General features: G+C 43.0%; 2 protein-coding genes across 4 annotated transcripts in view; one reads left to right on the forward strand and one right to left on the reverse strand.

Annotated features, from left to right (window-relative positions):
- Positions 1-463: 463 nt before the first annotated feature.
- TUG1 (taurine up-regulated 1) lies at positions 464-7,682 on the reverse strand. Its single transcript, XM_064271921.1, has 6 exons — positions 7,592-7,682; positions 7,336-7,517; positions 7,206-7,245; positions 4,783-7,137; positions 4,389-4,515; positions 464-3,673 (listed from the first exon to the last, which is right to left on the reverse strand). The coding sequence occupies exons 1-4, from the start codon at positions 7,680-7,682 to the stop codon at positions 6,683-6,685; spliced, it is 768 nt and encodes a 255-aa protein (XP_064127991.1). The 3' UTR covers positions 464-3,673; positions 4,389-4,515; positions 4,783-6,682.
- Positions 7,663-13,699, forward strand: part of MORC2 (MORC family CW-type zinc finger 2) — a 47,788-nt gene continuing 41,751 nt past the window's right edge. For 2 of the 3 annotated variants that reach the window (XM_064272470.1, XM_010598740.3), the window contains exon 1: positions 7,663-10,313. Coding sequence is in view for 1 of the 3 variants with exons in the window: in XM_010598739.3 (XP_010597041.1) it covers positions 8,646-8,713 (68 nt within the window). In the remaining 2 variants the exon portion in view is untranslated. The remainder of the gene's footprint in view (positions 10,314-13,699) is intronic. The other variant, XM_010598739.3, reaches the window with a different exon arrangement.

A 13,699-nucleotide genomic window follows, 5' to 3' on the forward strand; every position in this document is an offset into this window, starting at 1 on the left:
TAAAATGACATTATTGAGAGAGATGAAATTCTATTATAACATCCATAAAGACAGGGGACTGTGGTCTTACACTGGGAGGAAGCAGCAGGAAGCCGAGTCTACTGAGAAAATCCTTAGCTGCAGTCTTCGTAGATTTTTTCAAGTCAGTCTTCTTTCAGCAAAAAACGTGGATGATGTGTAATTTGAAATGCCCAGCAAGTCAGCTGTTATAGCATGGTCAAAGGACCTGCTTCTTAACATCCTTAACACCTTCAGTGGATGGTACCAGACATCAAAAGAGGCGTCCTTAAAAGGATACTTCTCATTGGTTAGAAGCAACTTTTCCAAACAGCCACATTTTAAATCACATATATGAGGAGGACATTCAAAGACTGTCTCTTGTAGATCATCTGTTACATGTAGAGCTCAGCACTCGTAACATTTTGGGGCAGAGTAGGCAGATATGCCAGTCATGGAAAAACGGTTTTGGCTTTTTTTTTTTTTTTAATCCTGGGAACAGTACTGATGCTGAATAAACAAGGAAACAGTGTAAATGCCCCTAGTTGAGTCATAAAAGTAACCTGTAGTTTGAGAGTAGACAAATGATAACCAGGTACTGAGCCCCTTTTATGTACTGTTGCTAGTCTTGAATGATGTTTTCAAAGCTAACGGTTATCCCTTGTAAAAGGAATATGGTGGTGACATCAGGTTCTACAATATCAGCTTGCTGAAGATTCTGGTATCCAAGGAGTTAGGACTTCAAAGTCATGTACTTCAAGTACCACTATAACATCTGATATTTGTGACAGAAGTTGGTTAAGGGGGTTTGTCAGTGTAGAGTATGTATGAATCATCCTCTGGCTATGTCCAATTCCAGAAATCACTAGAAGTCCATCTGGGGGTGGAGCGCTGTTAATCTAGGTCCATTTGACATCACTTTCAGTGTATACAGATATTCTGGGGGCTAGGACATGCCCATCTTCTTGCACTTTTCTAAGTTTGTACAGAGTTTAGTATTCCAAAGAATGTTTAGCATCTACTGAAAACAGCTGTGTTGGGTGGAGGCACAGAAAAGATCAGCATACCAGCCAAGTCAAACATCATATTGTTGTCTAGGGCAGTGATGGTCAAACTGTGTTCCGAAGAGCTTTAGGTGTTGAAAGGAAGTCCCCTTAGGTATCACCATGGTGGTAAGGAAGGTGCTTGTAGTGGGTTTCAGACCCCCCAATCCTGCTTCATCCGGAACAGCTTCACTTTTATTTTGGGCTTCCGTATTAATTTTCATTCAAAGGGCTTCATGGCCACAAAGTCTTTGGAAAACCAATGATCTAAACATAAGTTGTTCACAAAACGCTGAAATACAAAAAACAGGTCATAGAAACCAGAAACTGTGAGCAAAGACATGAAGGTGTTTTCCCAATCATTCCTTCCCTAATCATTACAGATTAATGGAGTCAAAGCTCAAGTCTGCTATAAATTCTGATTTGTCTTAGTTGGGCTTATAAGTGAGGATCAGTGGACATGGCTATTGGCTTTTAAGTGGCAAAAGCACTAGTTTTTGCAGTCAGCATACAACTGCAAAGCTATTCATTTCTTTGTAAATATTACTCTGAAAAGTCCATAGGTGGATGACTCCTCTCATCAAGCACTGATAAGATTTCAGTGAGTCACAGCTCAAGTTCTAAGAAAATATGTGCTTCCCTCCTACCTTCCCAACCTCCTTGCCCACCTGGAGTGCAAAGTCCTTGAACTAAGTTTATGGTACACTTCTAGGGGTAGAGAAGTATATTGCTAAAGGTCATGGAGCTCACCCAATTTTGGGGCAGAATTACCTTTCCCCCATTCCCTTTCCATGTATGCCCACAAATCTTCTAGAGGTTCCATTGACAGAAAATAAAGGCAATGATCCAGATGCAGGACTCTCAGATGATGGAGACATTCTAATTCAAGCAGTTGATGACAAGGTGAGAGAAAGGGATTCAAAGATACTCTGCTTATTCCTGGGTTTCCAGGGCAATCTGTTGGCTACCAGGAAGCACTGGCAATACCAATTTAAAGCAGTCTGCCCATTCTATTAAAAAGAATGCTACAAAAAGCATTCTGTGCTTGATTAAACTCAGGATATATTGGGCTAAACAGGTGAACAGGACTCTTTGCTGCAAGCCTTCTGATATCTTTGAACATACTACAGTATGTAGTGGACACAAGGGAGGGCATTTTTATCTTACGGTGTTTTACCAGCTTATCAGAGTACAGAAGCTCCATACCTATAAGTACGTAAGAACAGTCACAAAATGGCTGTTCTAAAGAAAATGAATGACTCATCTTTTTTAAATATTGATTTGGAGATAGAAGACCATAGAAAAGGTCTTGTTCAGGAAGAAGACTTAAAGAACAACAACAAAAAAAAGATGACATATGAGCAGGAATCCCCAATCAGGCCATCTTTAGGAAGGACCATGAAGATGGACATGAGATTGAAAAGCAGCTTTGTCTTTCAGATTGGGTTGGCTGGTTGCACATGAACACGGGCCCCGTTGACTGAACAATCTACCACCATGGAGACAGTCTGCTCCCAAACTTTAGGGGTGCTGCCATGAGATTTTGGTCTCAGTACAGCCATTGCCAAGATTACACAGCATTTACGACATCTTGCCTGACTGAAGGCACCAAATCAGGAAACTCTATGACTTGGAAACTTTTCTAGGGTTCCCAATCTCCAGCCACTTTAACACTGAAGGAAAAGTGAAGGGCAAGTATAACTGCAAGGAGAGCATTGGACTGGGAGTCAGAAGGCCTGGCCTCTATCACTTTGTAGTTATGCCACCTTGGACAAGATGCTTAACCTTTTAAACTTCTATTTCCTCATTTGCAAAAGGGAGTGAATACCTACTGCATTATTTCGATAATTTAAATGCAAATGTGCCCTGAAACTGTAAGGTGCTAAATAAACATAAGGGATTACCACATAGGTTCTACCTTGATGTATCAAGAGGCCCTTCTGGATCTGATTGGAGCTTTGTGAGATGCTGTTATGTAAAAGGGTTCCTTGGTAGAATCTCTTATATTTGTGTGGTTAAGTTCTGATTCCTGAGTAATCCCATATAAGATGCGAGAAAAGTTCACTGCGTCTTTGTTTTGATCCCAGCGGGTCAGAATACCTGCTCTGTCACTCAGTAGGCTACAAAAGATCTGAAATAGACAACAGGGCCCAAGGACCTTGATGGAATCCTAGACACTTCATGAACCTCAATCATTTGAGATTGTGTGGGTGTGGTCCAATGTTGCTCTCAAAGAGATGTTGGCATTCTTCAGACAGCGTTGGTAACTAAAATTTCCCTGGTCCAGATTCCATTATGTGTCTCTGAAGGCTTTATCTGAAGAAACAAAATGCATACTCATGGAACAAACTGAGCCTTTGTTGTGTATTTGGCTTGAGGACTCTGACTTCCCTATAACAGGCTGTGATGAATCTGGGTAGAAGAAGACAGGAGTGGAGGTAAAGGCCACATCATCATGGCTGAATGCCTCTTGGGTCACAGTGGTCCACTGGAATAGTGCCTTCTTCAGTAGTAAGGTGAGGAGGAGAATCACCATCGGCAAAAATCCAGGTACCAGTTCTGCAGACTGATGGAACAGTACAAGGAAGGTGGTCAGAAGGTCCAGGTGAACACAGCCATCAGGAGGCACAGGACTAGAAGGGGCAGGGACAAAGCAGGTAAGGTAACAAATGCATGGAATTACAAACACAGGACATCAGCTGCCTAATGGGTACTAATTCTCAACAAGCCTGGCTAAGAGGCTGAAAAATGATAAAGGAGTAAAGAAAAGAAAAGAAAAAAAAAAAAAAAAAGCCTGGTTAACTATCTCTGATGAAAAGGACACAAAGAGATCTTTGCTAAAGACTGTTTCCTACTGAGAACAAATTGTCCCAGAGAAGTAGCAAACAGGTAACTGCCCCCAGTCTCACACTTTGGGGGAGTAAACTGATTATATTCAGGCCCCTGGGCAGTAGTTGGTGGGAGAGAAAGGAGTGGCTCCACAGATGACTCAAGAACTGAGATTTTTAGTTTAACAACAAAGGAAAGAAGGTAATACTGCCCCTCTTCCTTTTCCAGTGCCCTCCTCGAGCTGTCTTGTCGTCTTAAAGCTGCCCTTATCTTTCATTTTAACAAGATTTCCTTGATGTGGCAGAGAGTGAGGCATGGCCCTGGCTCTTGCACCCTTCTTCAGATCACCATTCAACAGATCGCTTTCTCCTTATGGCTGGGGTTCCCTAGATCTTTTTCAAATTTGGAATGAAAAAATTATACTCTAGGAAACAAAGGAAGAAACATGGCCCACATCCAGACTTTTCTTCTAATCCAAAGTAATTTCAGTTATCACACAGTGATTAAACAAACACTTACTGAGTGCTTATTCTGAGATCGCCTGTTCTCTAAATTCCTCCTTTCTAATATAAGCTTCATCATGGGTGTTGGTGCGTGTGGGCAAAGATGCATCAGTCAAGGCCCTTGCTTTCAAGGGGTTTGCTATCTGGAAAGAGATCAAATGCATGCATGTAACTATTTTACATGGTATGGTACACAAAGGTAAAAGATATACAACATGTTATAAAACTTAAAAGATTATTTCTGGTTGAAGTTAAGAGACTCATGGAAAAGAGAGCATCTGAGTTGGATATTGAGGAAATGGCAGAGTTTTGACAGATGAAGAACCTGAGGAAGGCATTCCAGGGTAGAGGAGAGAGCACAAGCAAAAGTGAGAGATGGTCAATAAGGCATTTTGGAAAATGGCAAGTACCGTAGTTCATTTTGGATGGAGTGTTGTCAGAGTATGCACCGAGGGTCACAGAGCTCAGATCTTCTAATTTCCAGTAACAGTGTTCATGGCAGTGCTTGCTCAATCACTGGCTCTTTTCTCACAACAAAGTCAAGAGTCCGAAAATTCAAAAATAAAAAATGTCTAGCTCCAGAGTTCCTGCCCCATCCTGACAAGCTCTCCCAAGTCCCAGGTCCAGTTCTCGGAAATCTGGAAAGCTGGATTCCATATCTGTGGCTACACTGAAAGACATTTGCTCCAACTAGTGCAGAACAATGTAGTGAAACCCTTTCAACCTTCAATCCCAGACATCTCATGTTTCGTCACAGAATTTCAAACGTCGAGTTCGGGTGGTTTTTTCCTCCTTTCTTCTGAAGAAATCATCTTATCACTACAGTCTTAAGATTCTTTTGAGGTACATCCAGATTCAATAACAAAAAGGGTTAAAAGACCAATACATTTTTCTCCAAAACAGTCATTTCTCTGGAAGGGAGAACATTTTGTCTTTGCCCTTTAGGTAAAGGGTCTAGTCAACAGATTCTTCCAAACATTTGCATGAAATACCAGGACTGGCTAACACCTAACCGGACAAAATACATTTAAACTTGTTTATTTCTGTTCATTTACTTAGAGCTGTACCAATGGTAAGCACCACTTCACAATACGAAAATGTTTGAAATCCAACTGTTCAAACATTTCTATAGTGTTTGATAATGGTCTGGAATTGGATAAAAGCAGCTAACAATTAACAAAGAAGCAAAAACTGGCATTTTGGCCGTCCTAGTATCACACTTTGAAATAATTAAATACAAGGCAGACCATGAAAAAGTTAAGCTTTGAATCACTTCCAAATCTACCGATTCTGAGGTTCAGCAGGAGTTCTAGAACAAAGTGTTTCAGAGACTGTTAACCTTCAGTTAACATAGCGGAAGAAAATAAAACCGAAACACGTTCAGGAACTCCATGCCGGTTGCCTGTTCCAGTGAGCTGCTTGGTAAAAATCCACAGGCACCGCAGCCCCATTTAAAAATAAACCTGTTCACCACCAACCACACAGACTAAGGATAAGGTGGTAAGTAGGAGCAAGAACATGGATGGCAACCACGGTTGTGGAAAATGGTCAATGAAAGATTCAGAAAAGGTAGTCAGGCACCAGTATAAGCAGCAGAAAACAAAGTTACTGGGCCAAAATTTAAATAGGCTTTTTGATACTAGGGAATGCACCCACTCCTAGTCTGAGCTGCTTTGTATTAGGTGCCATTGTACCATTACGCATCAGCCACCCTTCAGGCACCCTATGGTGAAAGAAAAGGACTCAACAGAAGCCAAGCAGAGGGTGCTGTTACCCCAAATATCCGTTACGCACAGAAACAGCTCACATATCCCAGGAACTCACGGGCTTCAAACTGGTTATGAAGTGTCCCAAATTGACATCTAGGCCTCAGTTTCCTCCCTGTGGCATAAAAGAATTGTAGTTCTTAACTCTCACTGGGTCACAGACCCAATGAAAACTTGACAAACACGGATTCTCACTCCCCCAAAAAGGTTAATTCCCACAAATTTCTGCATACAATTTCAGGGAGTCTGAAAACCTCCAACACCAATCCAAGGATCCCAGGTTAAAAATCCAAGGACTGGGCAATTGCTAAGCGTTCTTACAACTCAAAAAACCTTACAAGCAACAATCATCCTTTACGTTTAACAACGCTCTCAATCCCATAAACATTGACTGGCAGAGGAGGAAACTGAGGCGCAAATTATAGACTGGCTTGCCTAAGGTCACTCGGCCAGCTGGTGGCTAGGCCCGGAAGCAAACCCAGCTCTTCCGACTCCGGGGCTCGACTCCCCACCCCAGAGCTGCCGCCAGAGCTCCCGCCCCTCACTAAGGCGGCATAAGGAGAAAAAGGCAAAGCAAAAAGCCCACCACCAACCATCCCCCAGCTTCCTCCTGCCCCCCCAACTGGGTCCTTGCAGGCCCCGAGGGGTGGCGCCAGGCCTCCAGGCCGGCTCCAGACACCCCCGCCTCCCCGGCCGCGCCAAATCCCGCCGCCGCCTCCCCGGGAGCAGGGCGGAGCAGCTGCCCGCCGCCGCCGACCACCCGGACGACTCCTCGTCGAATCGCAAACGCATAGGCCGCGGCCCGAGTTCTGCGTACGAGAAGAAAGACGCGGCGCGAGCGCCAACGGCCACCGGGCGCGCGCCGCGGCGGCCGGGCCTGCGCCCCAAGAGCTGGATGCCAGAGCAGGAGGAAGAGCCGCCAACCGATCGCTCGATCGACCGCGCGCCCGCTCCTTCGCCCTACCAGACCGGGGAGGGGGGGAGGGCGCGCCAGGGCTTCTTCGAGTTAGGGGCCTGACTCCCCGGCGACGAGACAAGATGGCTCCTCCGGTCCGCGCCGCAGCTACCGTCCCGGCTGCGTCGCTTGGCCCGCCCCCGGTACTGTTTCTTTAAATGGCGGAGAGGGTCAGAAAAGCAGGAAGAGAGGGGCGAGCTCTCACGTGATAGGGGCGGGCCTGGCCATCAAGATCCGGTCACATGGGGGACGAGTTGCCCGCCAATCAGGAAGCAGCGCATCAAGGCGGGGGCGGGAGGAGCTACGGCTCTCTCATTGGCCGAATGAGCCACGGAGGCCTCGGGGGCTTGGGGCGTCGGGGAGTGCGCGAGGCGACCGGAGCTGTGCACTAGCGGAGACAAAGCAGTGGCTGTGGTGGTGGCGGCTGTGGAGGTGACAACAGCGGAGCAGTCATAAGCGCACAACTCGCGGCACTGTGTCCTGTCATCATCTTCTTACACAGCGCGGCGCGCGGGCGGCCGGGCTCGTGGCGGTGGCGGTGGCGGCGGCGGCGGCGGCGGCGGCAGCAGCGGCAGCGGCAACAGCACATGGTTCCAAGCGCGCGCTGCGGTTGTTGGGTTCCAATTCCGTGGGGAGGGACAAAGGCAGCTGCGAGCGCCCGGCAACGCCCGGTCGGGTCGTGCGCTTGCCATTGCCCTCTATCCTGGCTTTAAGTCTGGACTGACTCCTCTTCTTGAGGAGGAGGCCACGGGACCGAGGCCTGGGAAGGTCCCGAGAGGCTGAGGCCGCTGTCTGAGGGAAGCGGGGGAGGGGCGCGGTCCGCCTGCGGTGATTTGGGCGGGTCGCCTCTGAATGAGGAAATTTAGTGGGCCAGTGTGAGGTCATTTGGCCCAGGAGCGTGAAGAAATTGGGGCGAGACTACAAACTGGGCTTAGGCCGGGCTTTGGAAAAAAAAAAAAAATGTCTGTCAGCGCTTAAGTGGCCTTTCAGTTGGGAGGTGGTGAAGCACTCCGTCGACGACGTGTTTGCCATCCTAGGGCCCCTTTAAGGATCCTGAGAACAGGTGTTGAAGACATGGGTGACTGTCAAATTTTATGACGGAAGTTGGTGAATTTCCGGATTGTAAATTTCCCGATCATAGGAAATTCAGGGGAATAACAGCAGCAACAAAGATTCAAGGCTCAACGTGAAGATGGAGAAGTAATAAACAGCTAACTCCAGCACCATCTATCTACTTCAGGACCTCCTACCTTCTTCAGAATTGAACTACCGCCATTTAACGCTAAAAACTCCTTAGGAATATAGATTTATGACGTAGTTCTTTCCAAAATATTACATCATAGTTGTTGAGAAGATTAATAAAACATTTAAAGAAGAAAACAATTGTTGGTTTAGACATCTGTTTACATTTTGGATAGAGATAACTTCATTTAACTGTTTTAAGGAGCACAGACTTACCGAACCTTTACTGGACAGAATCCTGGAAAATCTATTCCATTGTAAGGTTATACTTCACAGTTAGTGGGTAAAGAACTGCGACCTCGCTGCAGTCATGGCTTTCACAAATTACAGCAGTCTGAATCGAGCTCAGCTAACCTTTGAATATCTGCACACAAATTCGTAAGTATCATAGATGCCGCAGAGGTAACCAATAACGAATTACTTGATATTAGTGTGGAAATCCTTCCCCAGAAAATTTCTTACTTTCTGGGATGTATCTATCACTGGAGTGAGATGTATCACAGCATGAGTATTGAACTTTGAATTGAAGCAATGAGATCAGTGAAATATTTGTTGCTAATCCGGAAGAATCTGACCTTCGTTTATTGGATCAAAGTTTTCTAAATGCAAACTTTAGTTATTTCAAGTCAATATATTGAATTTTTTGTTCAAGTGTTTGATAGGAATCCAACAAGTACTGCTCTTTGGATCACCAAAAGTTGGACCATTTCAGGATCAACTTTTTTCTGCTCTTTAGTGTCAACAGCCAGAACAGTTGGGTTATAACAGCTCCTGTAAAGAGGGGAAAAAGAGATTGAAGACACATAGCTACAGTTGGCGAGAAGAAAATGTTTATTATTTTTTTCTGTGAATCTTTTCCTGGGAAGTTGGTCCCTACATCCAATGTAGTTTGTATATGTTAAGCAGGAAATGCCAGCTTGTTTAAATCCTTGATTTAAATAATCTTACCCCCTCCTCAAGATGTGTGCAAATCAGAGAGCTAGAACACATACTATGTTCATGGTTCTTGACTTCATGAAGAAATCACCTTCACTCCAGTTTGGTCTTGGAATATTTTGGGAAATCCGTATGCCTGTTCTCTTGAAAGTGAGCCACTGGGGTTAAAACTAACCTATTTTAGTACATTTCACCTGTTATTTTTGAGATCAAGGTAAACTGTAGTTTTAGTACCAGAAGAGGTGATGAGCAGCTAAGCGTATGACGCACAGTTATCTGAAGAACCATCTTCAGGATTGAATGCGTAGATAGTGGTACAGTGATTTTAGCCTTATATGGAAAAGACAGTATGTTATACGTGATTCCTTAATGTTATATATTTTTTTGTTTGCTATTTTTCTCAAGGAAATAAAAGTTTTTTTCTGAGTAGTTGAGTGACTTGCCAAAATTGAGAGTCTGGTTTTGCTTTATTTAGGAAGCTTATTATTGAACATTTTATTGGATGTTTTAGAGAAAGGTTTTAGAGGTTGTGTAGGCAAATTTTCAGGCTTAGGGATGATGAACCTGAAAGCCCAGTTGGATGAGATGGCTGATGAAAGGTTACTCACCTAGCTGATAGCACAGCCTTGGGCAAAATCTTGTGTCCTTTTTTTCAATTTAAATTGCCTTAGATTGTTGACAGGTGATTGTGTTTGATATATGTAGTTATCTCAGTTCTGAGTTTTGGAATGACAGGCGAGAGTTCAAACAGGCAAATATGGTTAAACCCACTGCTTTTGAGTTGATTCCAATTCGTAGCTACCCTATAGGACAGAGTAGAACTACCTCATAGGATTTCCAAGGCTGTAAATCTCACGGAAGCAGACTGCCACGTCTTTCTCCCGTGGAGCGGCTAATGGATTTGAACCGTGAATGTTTCTGTTAACATTCAAGTGCCTTAACCACTGTGCCACCAGGGCTCCTTCAGATATGGTTGAAAATATTTGATGATCTTGGAAGACCATGAACTGGACTTCTCTACAAAGATTTAATGTGATAATAGGTAATAACAACTGTAATTGCTTCATGCCAATCACTGTTTTAAATGTTGTCTAAAATAATTTTTACAGTAACCTCGTGAAATAAAGATCACTCTTATTTTTCAGATGAGGAAATTGAGGCTCAGAGAAATTAAGTTACATGCCGAAGGTTACACAGCTGCTGAATGGCAGATTGAAAGCCCCAAGATTTAAGGCAATAAGATTGATGTGGCCACCAAGATTAGTGCTTTTTAATCCTTGTATCTATAGTCAGTTTCAACTTTAGGGGCCCTTCCTTGTCTGTAAAAACAAAGGGTTTCCTTCCCACTCCTAAAGCCTTCAATTTTAATCTAAATAAGTCACAGTAATTTGAGGATTCTGGGATATTTGTCCCTGCTTTTTTTTTCCTTTTTTTTATAGCTTGTTCACAATAGGTGGACAGCGAAAGCAAAGAGGTTAATCTCATTTAAGTCACTTGTTAAAAGTGGAGTTGGACGATTTTCTGTGAATTTGATTTACTTGTGTTGTATTGGAACCATCTGTTTGCACGAACATTTGAGAGTTGGAATTTCATTTTGGAAACTCTGGAATTTCTTATCAGGATCAAAGCTCTGACCTTTGAAGTTCTACTTTTAAATGTGCCCAGTCCTACCAGAAGAATGTATGAACCCTAGAACACCAAGATTAGATTTTTGGTTTGTAACTAATTTCAAGAGGTTGCTTTATTGTGGTGACCTGGTGGGAACTTCACTTTTATCCTAAAGAGGAAACTGAAAATTTTAAATTCCCAACTAATGTGACTTCTCACTGGTAATGGTGGTCACCTTCAGTGAAGGAAGATTTGTCTTATAATTTCTCCATTGTTCTAATTAAAAAAATTATTTTAGGGCATCTGGCATCTACAATATCGTCTTATTTGTGAGTTATGAAAGGAATGGCCCTTCCTTGCCTCCCATTTAACGTGTACTTCGTAAGCAGAGCCCAGGCTAGAAGAGTGAGATCAGTCTGGTGCAGTGGAAAGTGGAAGCAGTCCAAACCTGGATTAGACTACTTCCTGGCTGTGTCCTTACGGAAGTCAGCTTCTCCGAGCCTCAGTTTTGTCATCTGTAAAATGGGGCTAATCTGATAGACAGTGGTTATGTGGATTACATAAAATAAAGTTCTTAGCTAATACGTGACACAGTAAAGAATGAGTGGATGGTGGTTATTATTTATAACAGTGTTTATGTAAACCAAGAGTTGGTCTACACGGCAGTAACACGCTGTTTGGTGCTACTCATTAGGCAGATGAATTTTTAGTGAATTGGGGTGCAGCAGTCTACAACTTTTTTCTATGTCAGGTCTGTGGTAACGATGGTTATGTTCTTGCTTACATCAGCTTTAAGGTTTAAAGGAAGCCTGGGAAATTCTCAGGATAGCCTGAAAGCCTCAGGCTAATTTCTTTTAATACTGAATGTTGCCAGTACGAGTTGATAAAAATTAGGGTTTTTAAATAAGAGGAATTTTATGCTTTTACTGGTTTTTGGTGGTGGGATTTGTGACCGCTAGTGAACTAGGTTGTAGATACCCTGTGTAGTGGGGGGTTGGGATGTTCTTTTGGCATAAGATGCTTACTACAAGTCACTGGCTGCTTTGGAGCCCTGGTGGTGCAGTGGTTAAGAGCTCGGCTGTTAACCACAAGGTTGGCAGTTCAAATCCACCAGCCGATCCTTGGAAACCCTATGGGGCAATCCTGTTCTGTCCTATAGGGTGGCTATGAGTTGACGGCAACGGGTTTGCTTTGGTTTTTGGTTTTATTTGCTTTACTGTGAAGTGGTCTGGTAGAGTAGGATGCTTAAGTATGAAGTGCCTGATTTTTATTCCTATTGGAACATGTAATAATTTGTTATCCAGGCCATATATATTTGGGTTGCGTTAGCCATATGTGAGTGGATAGAGGAACCTCTCAACTCTACAATATCATGATTTATAAGCCTGTTGAAACATGGATCTATTCTCTAAATGTATTAAAGCTGTTTGAATATAAAGCGATTACTCCAGAATTTCTTAGCTTTTTTTTTCTAGCAATTAAGGCATATTAACTATTGTCAGCATATCCAAGAACTCAGTAGAAGCTGTCGGTTTGTGGATAATCTTTTGGTTTAAATTCAAGGTCAGAGAGCTGGAATCTACTCGACAGCAAGAGGTTTGGTTTTTTTGGTTTTAAATTCAAATGGAATTTCAATGAGACCATTTTCTTTCATAACCGGTTGATTTACACATGAATTTGTCACTGGAAATGCTGAGTTGCAAAACCGTTTCCAATGCAGAACAAATAATATAAAAGCCATGATCACCTGAAGGTGGAAAAAGCTTGTTAAAAATCTTTTGTCTTTTTCCAGGTGGTTGGTCTTTGTTGGAGCACATAGAAAGGATCTTTTGGTCTGTGAAGAAAATAATTTCTTTTGATATGTATTTTATCTCAAGTGCTAGCTTGCAATGACCGCACCTCTTGAAATACTATTTGAAAAAAAGAATAGTTTATGCAGCGATATGTTTTTGACTCTTATTTTAAGAGGTATTTGGAACCAGCTTTAACGTCTATTAGTAGGATCCATCATGAATGAATTGGAGGTCTGAAGAAGGTTGAACTTTGTCTCTGACCTTACCAACACAAAACCCATTGCTGTCGAGGCATTTTCGACTTATAGCGACCCTTTAGGACAGTAGAATTGCCCCATAGGGTTTCCAAGGCTGTGAGTCTTTCCAGAAGCAGAGTGCTATATCTTTCTCCCCCACGAAGTGGCTGCTGGGTTCAAACCGCTGACCTTTCTGTTAGCAGATGAGCACTTTAACCACCACACCACCAGGGCTCCTATACCTTAGCAGCAGTTGTCACAGAAGTCCCCTTTATGATGTGTACTGCCATCACAAAAGTGTACCGCCTGTTAACTACATTTTAAGCATATCTGTTAGCTTATCTGTAATCTGTTTGTATGGAAAAGCACTGATGCTATGTGGAACAACACAGACCATTTGGAATGTTCTTTTTATATTCTAAATGTATAAGGGCACATTTTCAAACATTATGTGGAAAGCAGTGGGAACTTGCAGAGAGCCAGAGTTCCTTTTTGCTTGCCTTTTCGATATCTGCTTATGGAATTCTAAGTGTCTCATTTTCATGTGAAGCAATCAGAAATACGCATTGCTGAGAAGCAGTTGCCATTTCCATTTTTGGTCCTTGTCCTGATAGCAGAAAGCGTCAGAATTAGGTTTCTAGATTATTCATATTGACCATTGTCACCACCAAAGACCAGAAATTTTATTCTTTAAGTTATTTATTCCGAAGTTATTGCACTCTGCATATAAGTTGTAGTCCCAATTTTAGTATGGTTATGTTCTTGTTTTTTTCCAGAAGCTATATTTCTGA

The sequence above is a fragment of the Loxodonta africana genome, chromosome 19 (genome assembly GCF_030014295.1).
Source record: "Loxodonta africana isolate mLoxAfr1 chromosome 19, mLoxAfr1.hap2, whole genome shotgun sequence".
Lineage (NCBI taxonomy): Eukaryota > Metazoa > Chordata > Mammalia > Proboscidea > Elephantidae > Loxodonta > Loxodonta africana.

Coding starts and splice junctions, on each gene's coding strand:
- TUG1 (XM_064271921.1), bottom strand. CDS start 7,682: ATGTGCTGTTGCCGCTGCCGCTGCTGCCGCCGCCGCCGCCGCCGCCGC. Junction 7,518..7,591: donor CCGCCCGCGCGCCGCGCTGT/GTAAGAAGATGA, acceptor TCACCTCCACAG/CCGCCACCACCACAGCCACT. Junction 7,246..7,335: donor GCGGGCAACTCGTCCCCCAT/GTGACCGGATCT, acceptor CGCCATTTAAAG/AAACAGTACCGGGGGCGGGC.